The sequence below is a fragment of the Choristoneura fumiferana genome, chromosome 7, assembly GCF_025370935.1.
Source record: "Choristoneura fumiferana chromosome 7, NRCan_CFum_1, whole genome shotgun sequence".
In the NCBI taxonomy this organism is placed as follows: domain Eukaryota; kingdom Metazoa; phylum Arthropoda; class Insecta; order Lepidoptera; family Tortricidae; genus Choristoneura; species Choristoneura fumiferana.
Window position 1 is genome coordinate 3786238 of NC_133478.1, and position 12604 is coordinate 3798841.

Sequence of the window (12604 nt, forward strand, 5' to 3'; positions counted from 1 at the left end):
TCCATACTATATAGTGCTAGTTGCCTATTAAAATAAATCTTTTATTGCAAAAAAAAAAAATACAACCGAATTGATAACTTCTTCCTTTTTTGAAGTCGGTTAAAAATAGCATTTTAAATGCTAATTTAAAATGCGATGTTTGCGATAAAGCACTTTTTTTTTCATTTGTGTCCCTTTTGTACCTATATACCTAAGCAGCGAAATATACTGAGCGGCAAAAATCTGGCCCTCAAATGTATGCAATAATAGGTAATTTTGTATGTAGAGTGGACCAAATTTTGTGCCACTGAGTATATATGAGAGGAGATAAGCAATTTATGGTATTTTGGGCTATCCAATGCTGTAATAAAATAAAAACAAATATTCTTTATTTAGCACCACGAATCAGCACAATAGGTTAACATCATCATCATCGTCCCAGCCTATATTACGCCCCACTGCTGGGCACAAAAATAATTTAAGCTCGATTAGCAATCTATCAAAATTTTGCAACCACTAAAGTTCTCTGAAAACATAATATTATCCGCCTTAAGGCCGCCACTTGGGGGAATAATAAACAATAAAAATAATATAATATCCGCATTTCCGCATTTGTAGTCAAAAGCGTCATACAAACTTATACTCTGTTTATTTAACCAAGATACTAAAATGACGTTTCATGTGTTACCTGTTTTTTACGTCTCATAATAATGATGTGCTACAACCGTTAATCACCGAAAAGTTTTGCTAGCTATGTCATACGTATAAAATGTTAAGATATGAACAGATCTGTGACTGTGATGTACTAACACACGTAGGGCACTTTAGGACATTCTAAAAAAGGTAAAAATGCCACCGTTTAGGAGATATTTCGACTTTTTGTAGACATTTTCCCAGTATAAACAATACTTAGCTTATGTTCATCTGGGATTATCTAGCTTTTTATATATAAAAGCCTTTTTAAAATCGGTTCATTAGCTCCAGAGGTTGTGTACTACGAGAACCAAGTGGTATCACTTTATTCTATAAGTACAGATCAACGGACAACTAAACAATCTAAATACAGTATTTAAGGATATACACCGACCCACTAAACCATTTTACCCTAACAAATGTCCATGTCGCAAATACTAGTAAAATCCCTTCCTACAGGGTGTACCGCGATCCTTATATAAGCGCGCGCGCATCGGACTGGGCACATTGCCAGTGGACGGTGCTACTGAAAACAAATATTTAAATTGAATAAATACTCCATTAACTGAGTAGTGCAGTGAGTGAGATGAAGGTTTTTGTAAGTTTCGTTTTTTCAGAAGTGTTTTGGGATATTTAGAAAGTTTTCAGTGGATTTTAGTTGCCGAATATTTTTATAAACTGACAAATATTTTAAATAATTAATACGTAATATCCGAATTATTTTGGACGGTGTACCTAACAATATGTGATTGTTTTGGTGGTGGGAACGAAAATTTTTAACACTATTGTAAACTATTACATTGCTGAAATTGAAAGTCTGTTTTCATATTTATTAAAAGTACAATCTTGCAATTACTAGGTACTTGAATAATTGTCCATTGTCTAAAATTATGTGCGTAGTGCGTAATGTAGAGCTTAATAAGGAATCATATCTCGTAAAGAACTATTTAAGGAAAATAAAAACAATCGGTGTACAAATTTATAAAATATGCAGTTATAATGTATGTATGTATGTAAATACTTTATTGTACATAAAACACAAAAATAATACAAAAAGAAAACAACAAAACAAAAGAGTACAAAGGCGAACTTATCCCTTATAATATTTGGATTAATCTCAACAGTTCGTAATTTTGGTCTGATTCCAGTGGTCATTGAGATATTTTTTTTTAAATAACACTAAGTCTAAATTATGAAAACAATTTCTATAACAGTTCATGAGATATCCGAAGTAGATTTTTTGACCACCAATTTGTTTTATTATTCAAAATGCGTTTTTAGTCTGGCTGGCTATCAAAATTTAATTATTGCTAAGTAAATTGACCCATTCATGGCATCACGACACGAAGTTTATTTTAGACTACGGGTTCCAGAAACTGCGGCCCAGCAGCCAACACATTAAATCAGTCAGTCAATTCAATGTAAAAATCGTGGCCGTATGAGCTTAAAAACCTCGCAAATCTGCATGTTCACAGCTTAAAATGAATAAATATTCACCGCGCATTTTAAACCCCACGCTCCACCATTTCAAAAAAAAACAAAAACTAAATCGACAAAATAATGCAACTATAGAATCCGTTCACAAAATTTCTCCAAGAATCGGTTGATAAATGTGAAGTCCTGGCTGACTGACTATCAGACGGAGTAACTGATCATCAATGCCTCGCCCAAACTCCTGGTCATAGAAAGCTGAAATTTTGCGTAGCTTCCCTTTACGATGTAGACGGATTTTGCAAAACGAGAATAAAGCTGCAGGCGTAATTATATCAGCATCTCATTACCTCTTCAACTCAACCTTTTATCACCCTCCTCCGCAACCAAATAGTTAGTAAGAGCAAGAGTAAAAAGATAAAAATCAGTAATTTATTGAAATGGACCTCCGCAAAGTAACGTTTGCATCAATCGTTACCTCTTCTTTGTAATAAATCACTTATTGAAATCAAAATTATAAAACAATATCAAATCACTCGTGATGCGACTCACGCGCGAAAATTTCGTAGTCGCGATGAAGTCGTCCACGTAACGAGTAAAAGTCCATTGTATTCAGATTCGGACATGGCTTTTGGCAACGCTCGTGCGGGATTCGATCAACAAGAGCTTATTGGTAAATCCGATTTATTGGTAATCTGTGTCGTGACTGATCATTCGAAATTTTGTGTCTTATAATTAAACCTATGAAGTGAATTCAACCCATCTGTTGAGAATTAGAGGAGAGTAGAGGAGAACAGAGAGCCTTATTACATACATACAAAAAGCATTCTAACCCAAGATGAAGCGTTCGTTCGCTCAACAAAAAATCCTAAATAACTGACTCACAGACATTTAGACCAAAAGAAAACCAAACTTCAAGCCCAGTTTCTCCTGCGAGCGGAGCGGACTTCGTACAGACTCAGTTTAATATACAACAATCGCCTGCATGAAAGTACTTGCACCAAAAGAGTTCGCGCGGAGTCATGTATACTGGGCTTCATGAATTGAACTAAAATAATTTCTTTGCTCACCCGCGACCTTCTGATATCTAAGTTTATATAAGATATGCGTGTTCATGCAGTTCCTTCACCTCCACACTGTAAGAACACGCACAAATCACACAAACCCATCCACCACCACCACCATACTACACTCACTCACTTTTAGTTGATTGATATGGACTACCGCAAAATAACGCCTGATTCAATAAATTAGTCATGAATTGTTTTTCATTTTCAGTTGGCAGTCCTCTTCGTGGCTTCGGTCCTTGCGGAACCAAGCAAAGTCGTCCAGAAGCGGAGCGGTCTCGTCGGCCATTATGGTGGCTATGGGTTGGGGTACGGGGCCAGCTTGCCAGCCCACGGGTACGTGGGCGGCCTGGGTTTGAGCGGCGGGGCGGTGGTCGGAGCTGATGTACACACCACGGTCACCAAGCATATCGGCGTGCCCGTTCCGGCACCGTATCCTGTGGCGGTTGACAGACCTGTGCCATACCCCGGTAAGGTAAGTTCTAAATTTCAGTTAGGTAATAAAAGGCCTCACCCACCCAATGCTGAGTAAATGCATCTTCATTTCGTTCTAAATTTACAATACAATACTCTTTATTGTACACCAGAAATAGTAAGCGATACAGAAAACAGTTACACAGAGAAATTACAAGGTAAGCAATAGACGGCCTTAGCTTAAGAGCGATCTCTTCCAGGCAATCTTTTACAGAAAGAAGGAAGGACTAGTTCACAGCAGGTGGTGCATTAACAGTAATCAGAAAAATTAAAATGCAACAAAACACATCTACACATACACATTATCGTACATATTATACACGTCTAAAATAAATATAGGCAATGGGATAACAGCCACATATAATTAATGAAATGCAGATAGTGCTTCTTAAGCATAAATTTAAAGAGTGACAGAGATTTTGCCCGTCGTAAGTTAATCGGTAAGGAATTCCACAACCGAATAGCCTGGACAGTATAAGAATATACATAGAATTTAAGTTAGAAAGATGCACAGTAAGGAGAAGTTCTGAGAGCATCGAATAGAGTTACGTAGCTAAATCGCTCTTTGGCGTAGCGAGGAGTTGCAGGGTTAAAGAGAATGCCGTAAAGAAGGTGGAGAATGTGAGAGTTACGGCGAAGGCGGATTGGGAGCCACTTGAGCTGTGATCGAAAGTTAGAGACATGATCGAACTTACGTAGACCAAATATAAACCTAATGCATAGATTTTGAGTTCGCTCAAGTTTATTAAGCTGCTCTTCTAAGAGATCGGATAACAAATGTCAGCATAGTCGAATATAGGGTGCAGCAAAGTTTGAGCAAGCATTTATTACTTCTTACTTGTTTAAAATGCGAGGGGTGACTTCGTTGTCAGCCGCCTGGTGACAAGGAGTGTCTAGCCGAATAGATTTTTATGGCAGCTTATTTGTTGGAGTCTTCTTTGAGCCCTCAAAGCTTAAAAAATGCTTAGAGACTACCTATGTAAAAAGCTCTTAAGTGGTGAACGTATATTTAGACAAAGATCAAACAGAGCTCGTACAGTCACCAGCATTCATATCTGCCACAGCGGAGCGTGCAAATAGAGTCGTATCAGATAGTTATGCAGGCTTGTTGTGTCAGATATTGGTGCTGGTGACTGTACATATTGATAGTAGGACCAATATTTACTTTGAGAGAGCCGTAGACGTTCTCTTGAAAATTGACGTTTTGGAAAACATTAGGTACACGTTTGTTCAAAGCGTTGTTCAAAATGTTAAGCAATGAATGGATATCGTGACAATATGAATTCACTACTTAAATGCCTGCCTACATAACAGCATTTGATAAATTAACCGACTTTATTTAAGTTATTGGGTGCATACCCTGTACCTGATAGTACATTATTTTATCAATCAATTGCAATAAACTTCTTAAAAAAAGCGTCTGCATCCGTGCATGTAGATTAAAACGTCATTAAAACATTGTTAGTCAGGACGAATACTATCTTACTCAAAATATAACTTTATTTTATTTTTCCCTCAGGTAGCGGTGCCCGTCCCTGTGGACAGGCCATACGCCGTCCCCGTCCCGCGCCCGTACCCAGTGGCCGTAGAGAAGCATGTCGCCGTACCGGTCGACCGTCCCGTTCCCGTACCCGTACCGCACGCCGTCCCGTACCCCGTCATTAAACAAGTACGTATAAAACGAGAACAGAAAATGCAAGTTATTTGCATACTAAATTCTCTTTTGGGTGTAGTGCAGGGGTGCTCTCTGGCAGAAGAAAAAAGTTAGTTATATGTCCTTAAGTGCACGTAACACGGTATAGCATTTATTTATTTGATTTACTTCTTCTGAAGAAAAAGTTTTCTGCACATTACATATAATTTATAGAAGAAGACACTAGAATAAGCGTTTACGGTTCACAAAACTGCATGCAAGGCACACCGGAGCGTGTAATTCATGTGAGTATGTTGTGCTGACCATCAAATATACCATACCCATGACATGAGTAACTATGCAAGGATATAATTAGGAAATGGTATTGAATAGGTTTATGCACTCGCCGCATAGCATTATGTCCGTCATTTTTATTAAATGTACGATTATATTTACCTATTTATATGAGCCATAAACATTATGCTATTTTATGTAAGAAACAAATATACCTACAGGTTGTAGGCAGTTTTAAGCTTAGTTATTCAGCAGTTCCAATGAAGCTCATTGCATTGCATTGGCTTATCTATTCTGTAGAGCACTTTATACAAGACCTCAAACATGTTATATTACTAATCGACGTACCTACTTTGTATATTCATTAATTAGATCACAAATAAACTCTGGAAATTTTACTTCCCGATTTAGTACTTATTTTTATATATTCCCGGGTCCAGCTTATCTTTTCAAGTTTAACATTGTGTTTTAGTAATGGTATATTTTAGCAAATTATTAATTACATTGCTAATTGTCTACAAATCATTAGCAGCTAGAAAATAGTCCAGTGTTTTGACTATTTGAATAAATAATATCTTTTGTACACTGGTACAAAAGATATTATTCTACTATCTAATCTACTGAGATTAGATACCCAAAATAACAGAGCTTCAAATTTCCTTCCAGGTCGGTGTGCCCGTTCCCCAACCGTACCCGGTCGCCGTACCGAAACCGGTAGCCGTCCCCGTCCCACAGCCGTACGCCGTACCACTCGTCCAATCCGTTGGCCACGGGCTCATCGGTCATGCAGGACTCGGTCATGGACTTATCGGTCATTCAGCCCTCGGACACAGTGTCATCGGTCACGGATACGGCCACGGTTTGAGCGGACATGGATACGGCCATGGTTTGAGCGGACACGGAAAGATCTGGTAAAGATGTCGAGGTCGTTTGTTTGGTACGGGTTGAGAACAAGGGAAAACCTAAAAGTTTTCGTCTGTGAATAAATGCGTGCTACTTTCGGATAAAAGGTAATGCGATTTTGTTACACTCGAAATAATGCACAATTTGCCGGAAAAGTTACTGGCAACATTACCATTTTGAACCACATTCACATCTTTGTATATTTATCGAATGACAACATGCTTAACACGCATTAACGAAAACTTTTAATTTTGTGGGAAGTTAGGTTTTGTAAATGTAGGGTATGTATCTAACAAACGTGCTTAACTTTACCATGTATAAAATATAATGGCATATCCATATAGGACACAGTAGTCAACGAATGAACGAGAATTGTGATGTAGGTTAAGCTAGCTTTAAAATGAGCGTGTGAAGCGATAGTGCTATATGTATGTATGTTTATAAAGTTTTATTGAAGATAAGTCCCAGAAAGGAGGGTAGAAAGGAGTTGCCATAAATTTTTGTTTAGTGATATTTGGGACGAGAAAGCAATATATAAAATATATCGTAAGGTAAATAGAGGTATTCTTTAACCGACAGAAATCAAAGGATTGCCTGAAACAAGTCCGTATCTGGGGAGGTGGTGCAATGTTCAATTAAAGACTAAAATTTGACCCTTTCTGATGGCTGTTTGATTTATTTTTTATTTTTTATTGGAATGTTTTATGATTTAAAAAATAAATGGCAACAGGAGGTAGAATATCCAGTTCTTTTTTTCAGAAATTATATTCGATTTTTCTTTGATCTCTTTCAAATATTATAAAGGGGAGAGAAAGGCTTGAGTGTACCTGGTTGACGCCCTATTGTATATAGATTTCTATTTAGTACATAGCAATCATAAGTTTATTTCGACCGCAGTCGGCTAAAAACTATTTAACGAACGATTTATTTTGTAATAAAATATATGAAGAAATATTTTTACGTTTTATTTTGTGCTTGTAAAATACACACACACACACACACATACTTATACACACAAACATCACGACTGTATTCCCAAATGGGGTAGGCAGAGCACACGAAACGTTACCGCTTCGTGGCCACTTTTAGCAATTTTAGGTTTTAAGTTTGACAAAACCGGTACAATAGTGACAGGTTGCTAGCCTGTCGCCTACGGTATAGCTTAACCTATATCCTTTGTCGCCTCTTACTACATCCACGGAAGAAATGGAGAGGTGTAATTCTAACCCGACCCACATGGGTGTAAAATGCAATCATGAATAAGTACTTCAAAAAATATTATACAGAATACCAGTTAAGTAAGTACATAATTTTTCAAAAAAGTTTTGTAAAAGACGTGACGCGATCGGTAATTAGGAGTTGAAAAACATTAATAATCAACCCAAATACAATTAAATAGGCGAAGTACCTATCACGGTCTCTTAAATCGCTGTTTAATTAATTACAGTTAATGATATTCTTAAAACCATTAATCATTGGATATGTGGTCACCCTACATTAATTACTGAACTGAAGTAGAAATGACAGTGACAATTTGTTATTCATCATTTTCTAAAATTTAGTTTTATAACTATCCTATCAAAGAGGTTATTAGCTCGTCGACTAAACCATTAGTAGAGTGACAATGAATTTTAATTAAAAGTTATTTTCAACATAAAAGTATTACAAAAAAGAAAATGCTTGGTTCCATGTAATTGCGACTTGTTCTTGATAGCCACTGAATTAGAAAAATTAGTTCCTGGGGGGCTACTACGAAATTCGAAAATCGAAGTTCGTATCGTACCATCCCTCTCACTCTCGTATACATAAGCGTAAGCGAGACGGCAAGGGACGAACTTCGAATTTTGCACTACGTAGGCCTGAACACCGTTTAAAAATCAACGTGTATGTAAAATTTAGGTAAAAGTAAAGTAGGTTGGTAGGTTTGATTAGAAATCTTTATTTCAAAACTGCACCCGTGTGAAGCCGGGGTGGGTCACTAGTTTATAATATTAATAGGATTAAGGAACCACTTAAACCACCCACATGGTTAGCTAATGTTACATATGTGACTGGTAATCCATAACAAAAACCCGACATATCAGCTTCCTTAGTATGTGAAGCAGGTAATGCAAGTCAAGTGTTACATAACGCACTCCCGTGCCATTTGCAGCGCTGCCACTTTCCACAGGACGTGACGTGCATGCTTGTATGACTGGACAGGTTGTTGTTATGGTATTCTGTGAACCGTGTTAGTGGTGTCACCTTACAATGGGTAGCTTGCGCCCACGGCTTAACCGTGTTATGAAACGTGTCATCCCGAAGAAAATTCGCAAAATCCGTCGTTACTTCAATGCAAAATTCCAACGTTCTAGGTCCAATGGTTTAGTTGGGTATTGTTGATGATGAGTCAGTCAGTCAATTAGAATTTTTTATATTGACTTTACGACGTTACATGATGGGCATAGTTAATATTCGTTTGGTTTTTCTGTCACTTTGAAATTTCCTTTTATCACAGACACAGATAAAACCTTTTTTTCATGACATAGCAGGGATGCACAGACCGCGGCCCGGTCTCAGTTCAGTTGTGTTCATTTGCTGCGGCCCACCTTAAGCGCATAACGTGTCAGACTGGAACCTGTTCCTTATAAGTCTGTGCATCCCTGCTGTATACATAGCAATGCTGAGACGTGCGAGGAAACTGCAGCTTTTCGGTCCCCATATGGACTTTGATGCCCCATTTTTTTTTTTTTATAAATAATTCAGGGTAAAAATGATTAGGTATCGCCGTTTGTAGAGTAGGTAACCAAGACATCACAATACCCTTAAAGATGATCACGATGTGAATCTCGTAACAAATAAACCTAAGTATATTTTAATTTAAATATTGATAAATCTAACCTTTACTATGCATTGAGATCAAAGTGTCAATACTTGTAAAGGGCACCTTGCACAACGGATCGTGCGCTGGCGCACAGCAAGGAACCAAGCTGCGATACACTTGCGTCAAGCATTGTATCCAGACAGACAAAATGGAAATTGTATAGTTCTGATCGATCTAACTAAGATAAACTGCTACTGGCTGCATTCTAAATGAGCTTTAACTATAATACCTATTATTCTCTAAAAGGAAATGAGAAAACATCGTTTCTTTCGGCTACTGCTTTGACTTTAGAGTGTATTAAATTCATTTTGAAAAAAAAAATATAAAATTAAAACGAAAAACTATGTAGGTTCAGTCACCAGCAATAATATCTGCCACAGCGGAGCGTGCAAAAATATCTGACACAGAAATAGAGTCGTATTAGATATTTATGCACGCTTGTTGTGTCAGATATTGGTGCCGGTGACTACATACCACAGAAATCAGTTTCAATTTTAAATACTCGTATTCCTTCGTGACAATGCACAAAAAAATTAGCAACTTCATAATAATAATAACACAGCATAAAGCCAAACTTCATATCATCATTACAATATCATAAACATGACACACAAATAACGATATCTGTATACACAATCAGGGAAATTTAACTACCATTAATTTAATGTTTGATAATAACGAACATTAGAATTACTGGCAGTTAAATTTCCTTGACAGTAAGAGGATTGACTGTTATAAATTTCATTATGTCAGTATATAAAACTATTAATAAAATGTATAATTATTATGTATCTTATAATCAAATGTCTTACAACAATATCATTATCATTCACTTTTTACGCGTAGATAGGTCTTACATTATCAAACTATACTCTAGAGCGGAATTATATTTCGAAATTCAAACTAGCAACGCCATCTATCAGAAAGAGTTGGTAACTGCTTTCAATTAACCTTTCTACTATATTGCAAAGATAGTTTGCGAAGGATAAACTGAGGCAAACCTGGCCCTACAGTAATTTCTCTGCCAATATACAGATGGCGCTAACAGTCTTACACTAGTGCTACGAATTTATCAACTGCTACGCCACGTAGAGAAGTCAGCCACAGAGTCATGAAACTTCAGAATTGACTGGAGCTTTAAAATCATATCTATAAAAAAAACCTTAAGCATGTTCTTGTCATTCCGTTTGATAGACACGCATTGTATATTTTACTTACTTAAATAACAGATTGTTGTGACTAAAAATTTTGATACTCACCAAAATCGGTTCAAATAAGTTTTTTGCTAACTACATTTTTTTTGACAATACTTGCATTGTCATCCAACCCACGTAGGTACCTACTATGTCTCAAAACTAACTTACAAGATTTGAAACAAACAAAGAATCTACAACGTGAATTTAGAAAAAAAGAAAGAAGATTCACTCTCACAAACACACACGAATACAACAAAATTTACACAATTGCACACAAATAAACAAAAAAATATATAGAAATGAAAGTGCAAAACGGCCACAGACTCAACATTATGCTGATCTAATAAAAAGCTTGTAAAAACCCGACTTTCGAAAATTAAAAACCAACATTTAACCTGAAACTGTAGTCCATGCTATCTGGGTCGCCTCATTGGGTCAGTCGATGGTCGTTAATAATGTATCGACTGGTCGATCAGTAATGGTCGACACGTCACTACGTCACGCCATTCAGAGAGTCTACCACGAAATTTGAAAATCGAAGTTCGTATCGTATCGTCCCGCTGACGCTAATATTATTTAATACGAGTGAGAGGGATGGCACGATACGAACTTCGATTTTCAAATTTCGTAGTAGCCCTTCAGGTCTGTGGATGTTGCGGTAGCGCGTTGAAAATTTAAAAACATTTACTGAAATTCGTTTAAGTTTTAAATAAAAAGTCTATTCTAAGGTCTTTAGATTTTTTATTTTATTACTAACTGTTCGCGTGAGCGTAACCGTAATGGTTTTAAAAAAAGATAATTGTTAATACAAGTCTTTTTTTCTTACGTATGAATACCAAATTTCCAAGGTGTAGCAGACCTGAGTTATTGATTTCAACTCGATACCTTCACGCATTACTGAGAAAAAGGGTCTTGACAGACTGACGGACAGTCAGCCAATGGTTCTAAAAGGAAAACCTTTAAAAATTTTTTTTTGCACAGTACGAGTACCTACTAGACGTAGGTAATGATTTTAGTTCAAGCAAACAAGACCCCTTGAAGAAGTCGGTGTCATTTTGCACCATCCCGAGCTCATCCTTTTGTTTCCTAACCATAGGTACCTACATTAAAACCTATATATACCTATCCTAAACTTAAAATATTTACATAAAATAAAATAAAAGTAAAACAAATCACTAAATAAATTATTTACGTAATAATGAATATGTTTGTTCAGTATATATCTAGGTACAACAACTATATTAATGTGATGTCAAAGAGGAAAGACCAGCACGATATGATGGCAATCATAAAAATACATGAAATACGTTTTACATTTTTTAATTGGATCATGCAACCAAGTGAAAATTGTGGTAGAGTCTTTTACTATGATATTTATTAACCCTGTAAGGCATTAGTCCCACCAAGGGCGAAGAGATCAGCTTTGACTATCTTTTCGCTCAAGAAGTGAACAAAAGATATATATCCCGTGTTGGTAAAAGAGACAGATATATTTATATTTGATCGCTGGCTGTTCACCCTTCCGGCGAGGACTCTCGTTACTAGATACTTAATCGCAGCAATAAATGCTATCAAAGATATTGCCCCAGTTTTAGGATATCTTTTTTTTTTTTTTATACGACTGGATGGCAAACGAGCAAGTGGGTCTCCTGATGGTAAGAGATCACCACCGCCCATAAACATCTGCAAACCAGGAGAATTGCAGATGCGATCTTTACCTAAACCTAACATAAAGGGCTAACATGGGGTAGTTCAAAAAAGCATTGTATGCGGACAGTAAAGTTGTTGTTGATGTTAAAGACCGGATATCCGGATGATTTGATTAGAGATTATGATTTGATTTTGCAGGTGGTAGGACCTTGTGCAAAGGTCCGCCCGGATTGCTACCACCATCTTGCTCGCTAACCCTGCTGTGAAGCAGCAGTGCTTGCACTGTTGTGTTTCGGCGTGGAGAGTAAGACAGCCGGTGAGATTAGTGGCACTTGAGGTATTCCATCTTAGACCTCTAGGTTGGCAACGCATCTGCAATACCCCTGGTATTGCAGATGTTTATGGGCGGTGGTAATCTCTT

At 37.0% G+C, this 12604-nt stretch overlaps 1 protein-coding gene across 1 annotated transcript; it reads left to right on the forward strand.

Annotated features, from left to right (window-relative positions):
- Positions 1-1187: 1187 nt before the first annotated feature.
- On the forward strand, positions 1188-7428 carry LOC141429373 (uncharacterized). The gene is made up of 4 exons (XM_074089665.1): positions 1188-1270; positions 3382-3645; positions 5164-5313; positions 6238-7428. The coding sequence occupies exons 1-4, from the start codon at positions 1259-1261 to the stop codon at positions 6484-6486; spliced, it is 675 nt and encodes a 224-aa protein (XP_073945766.1). The 5' UTR covers positions 1188-1258; the 3' UTR covers positions 6487-7428.
- Positions 7429-12604: the final 5176 nt, after the last annotated feature.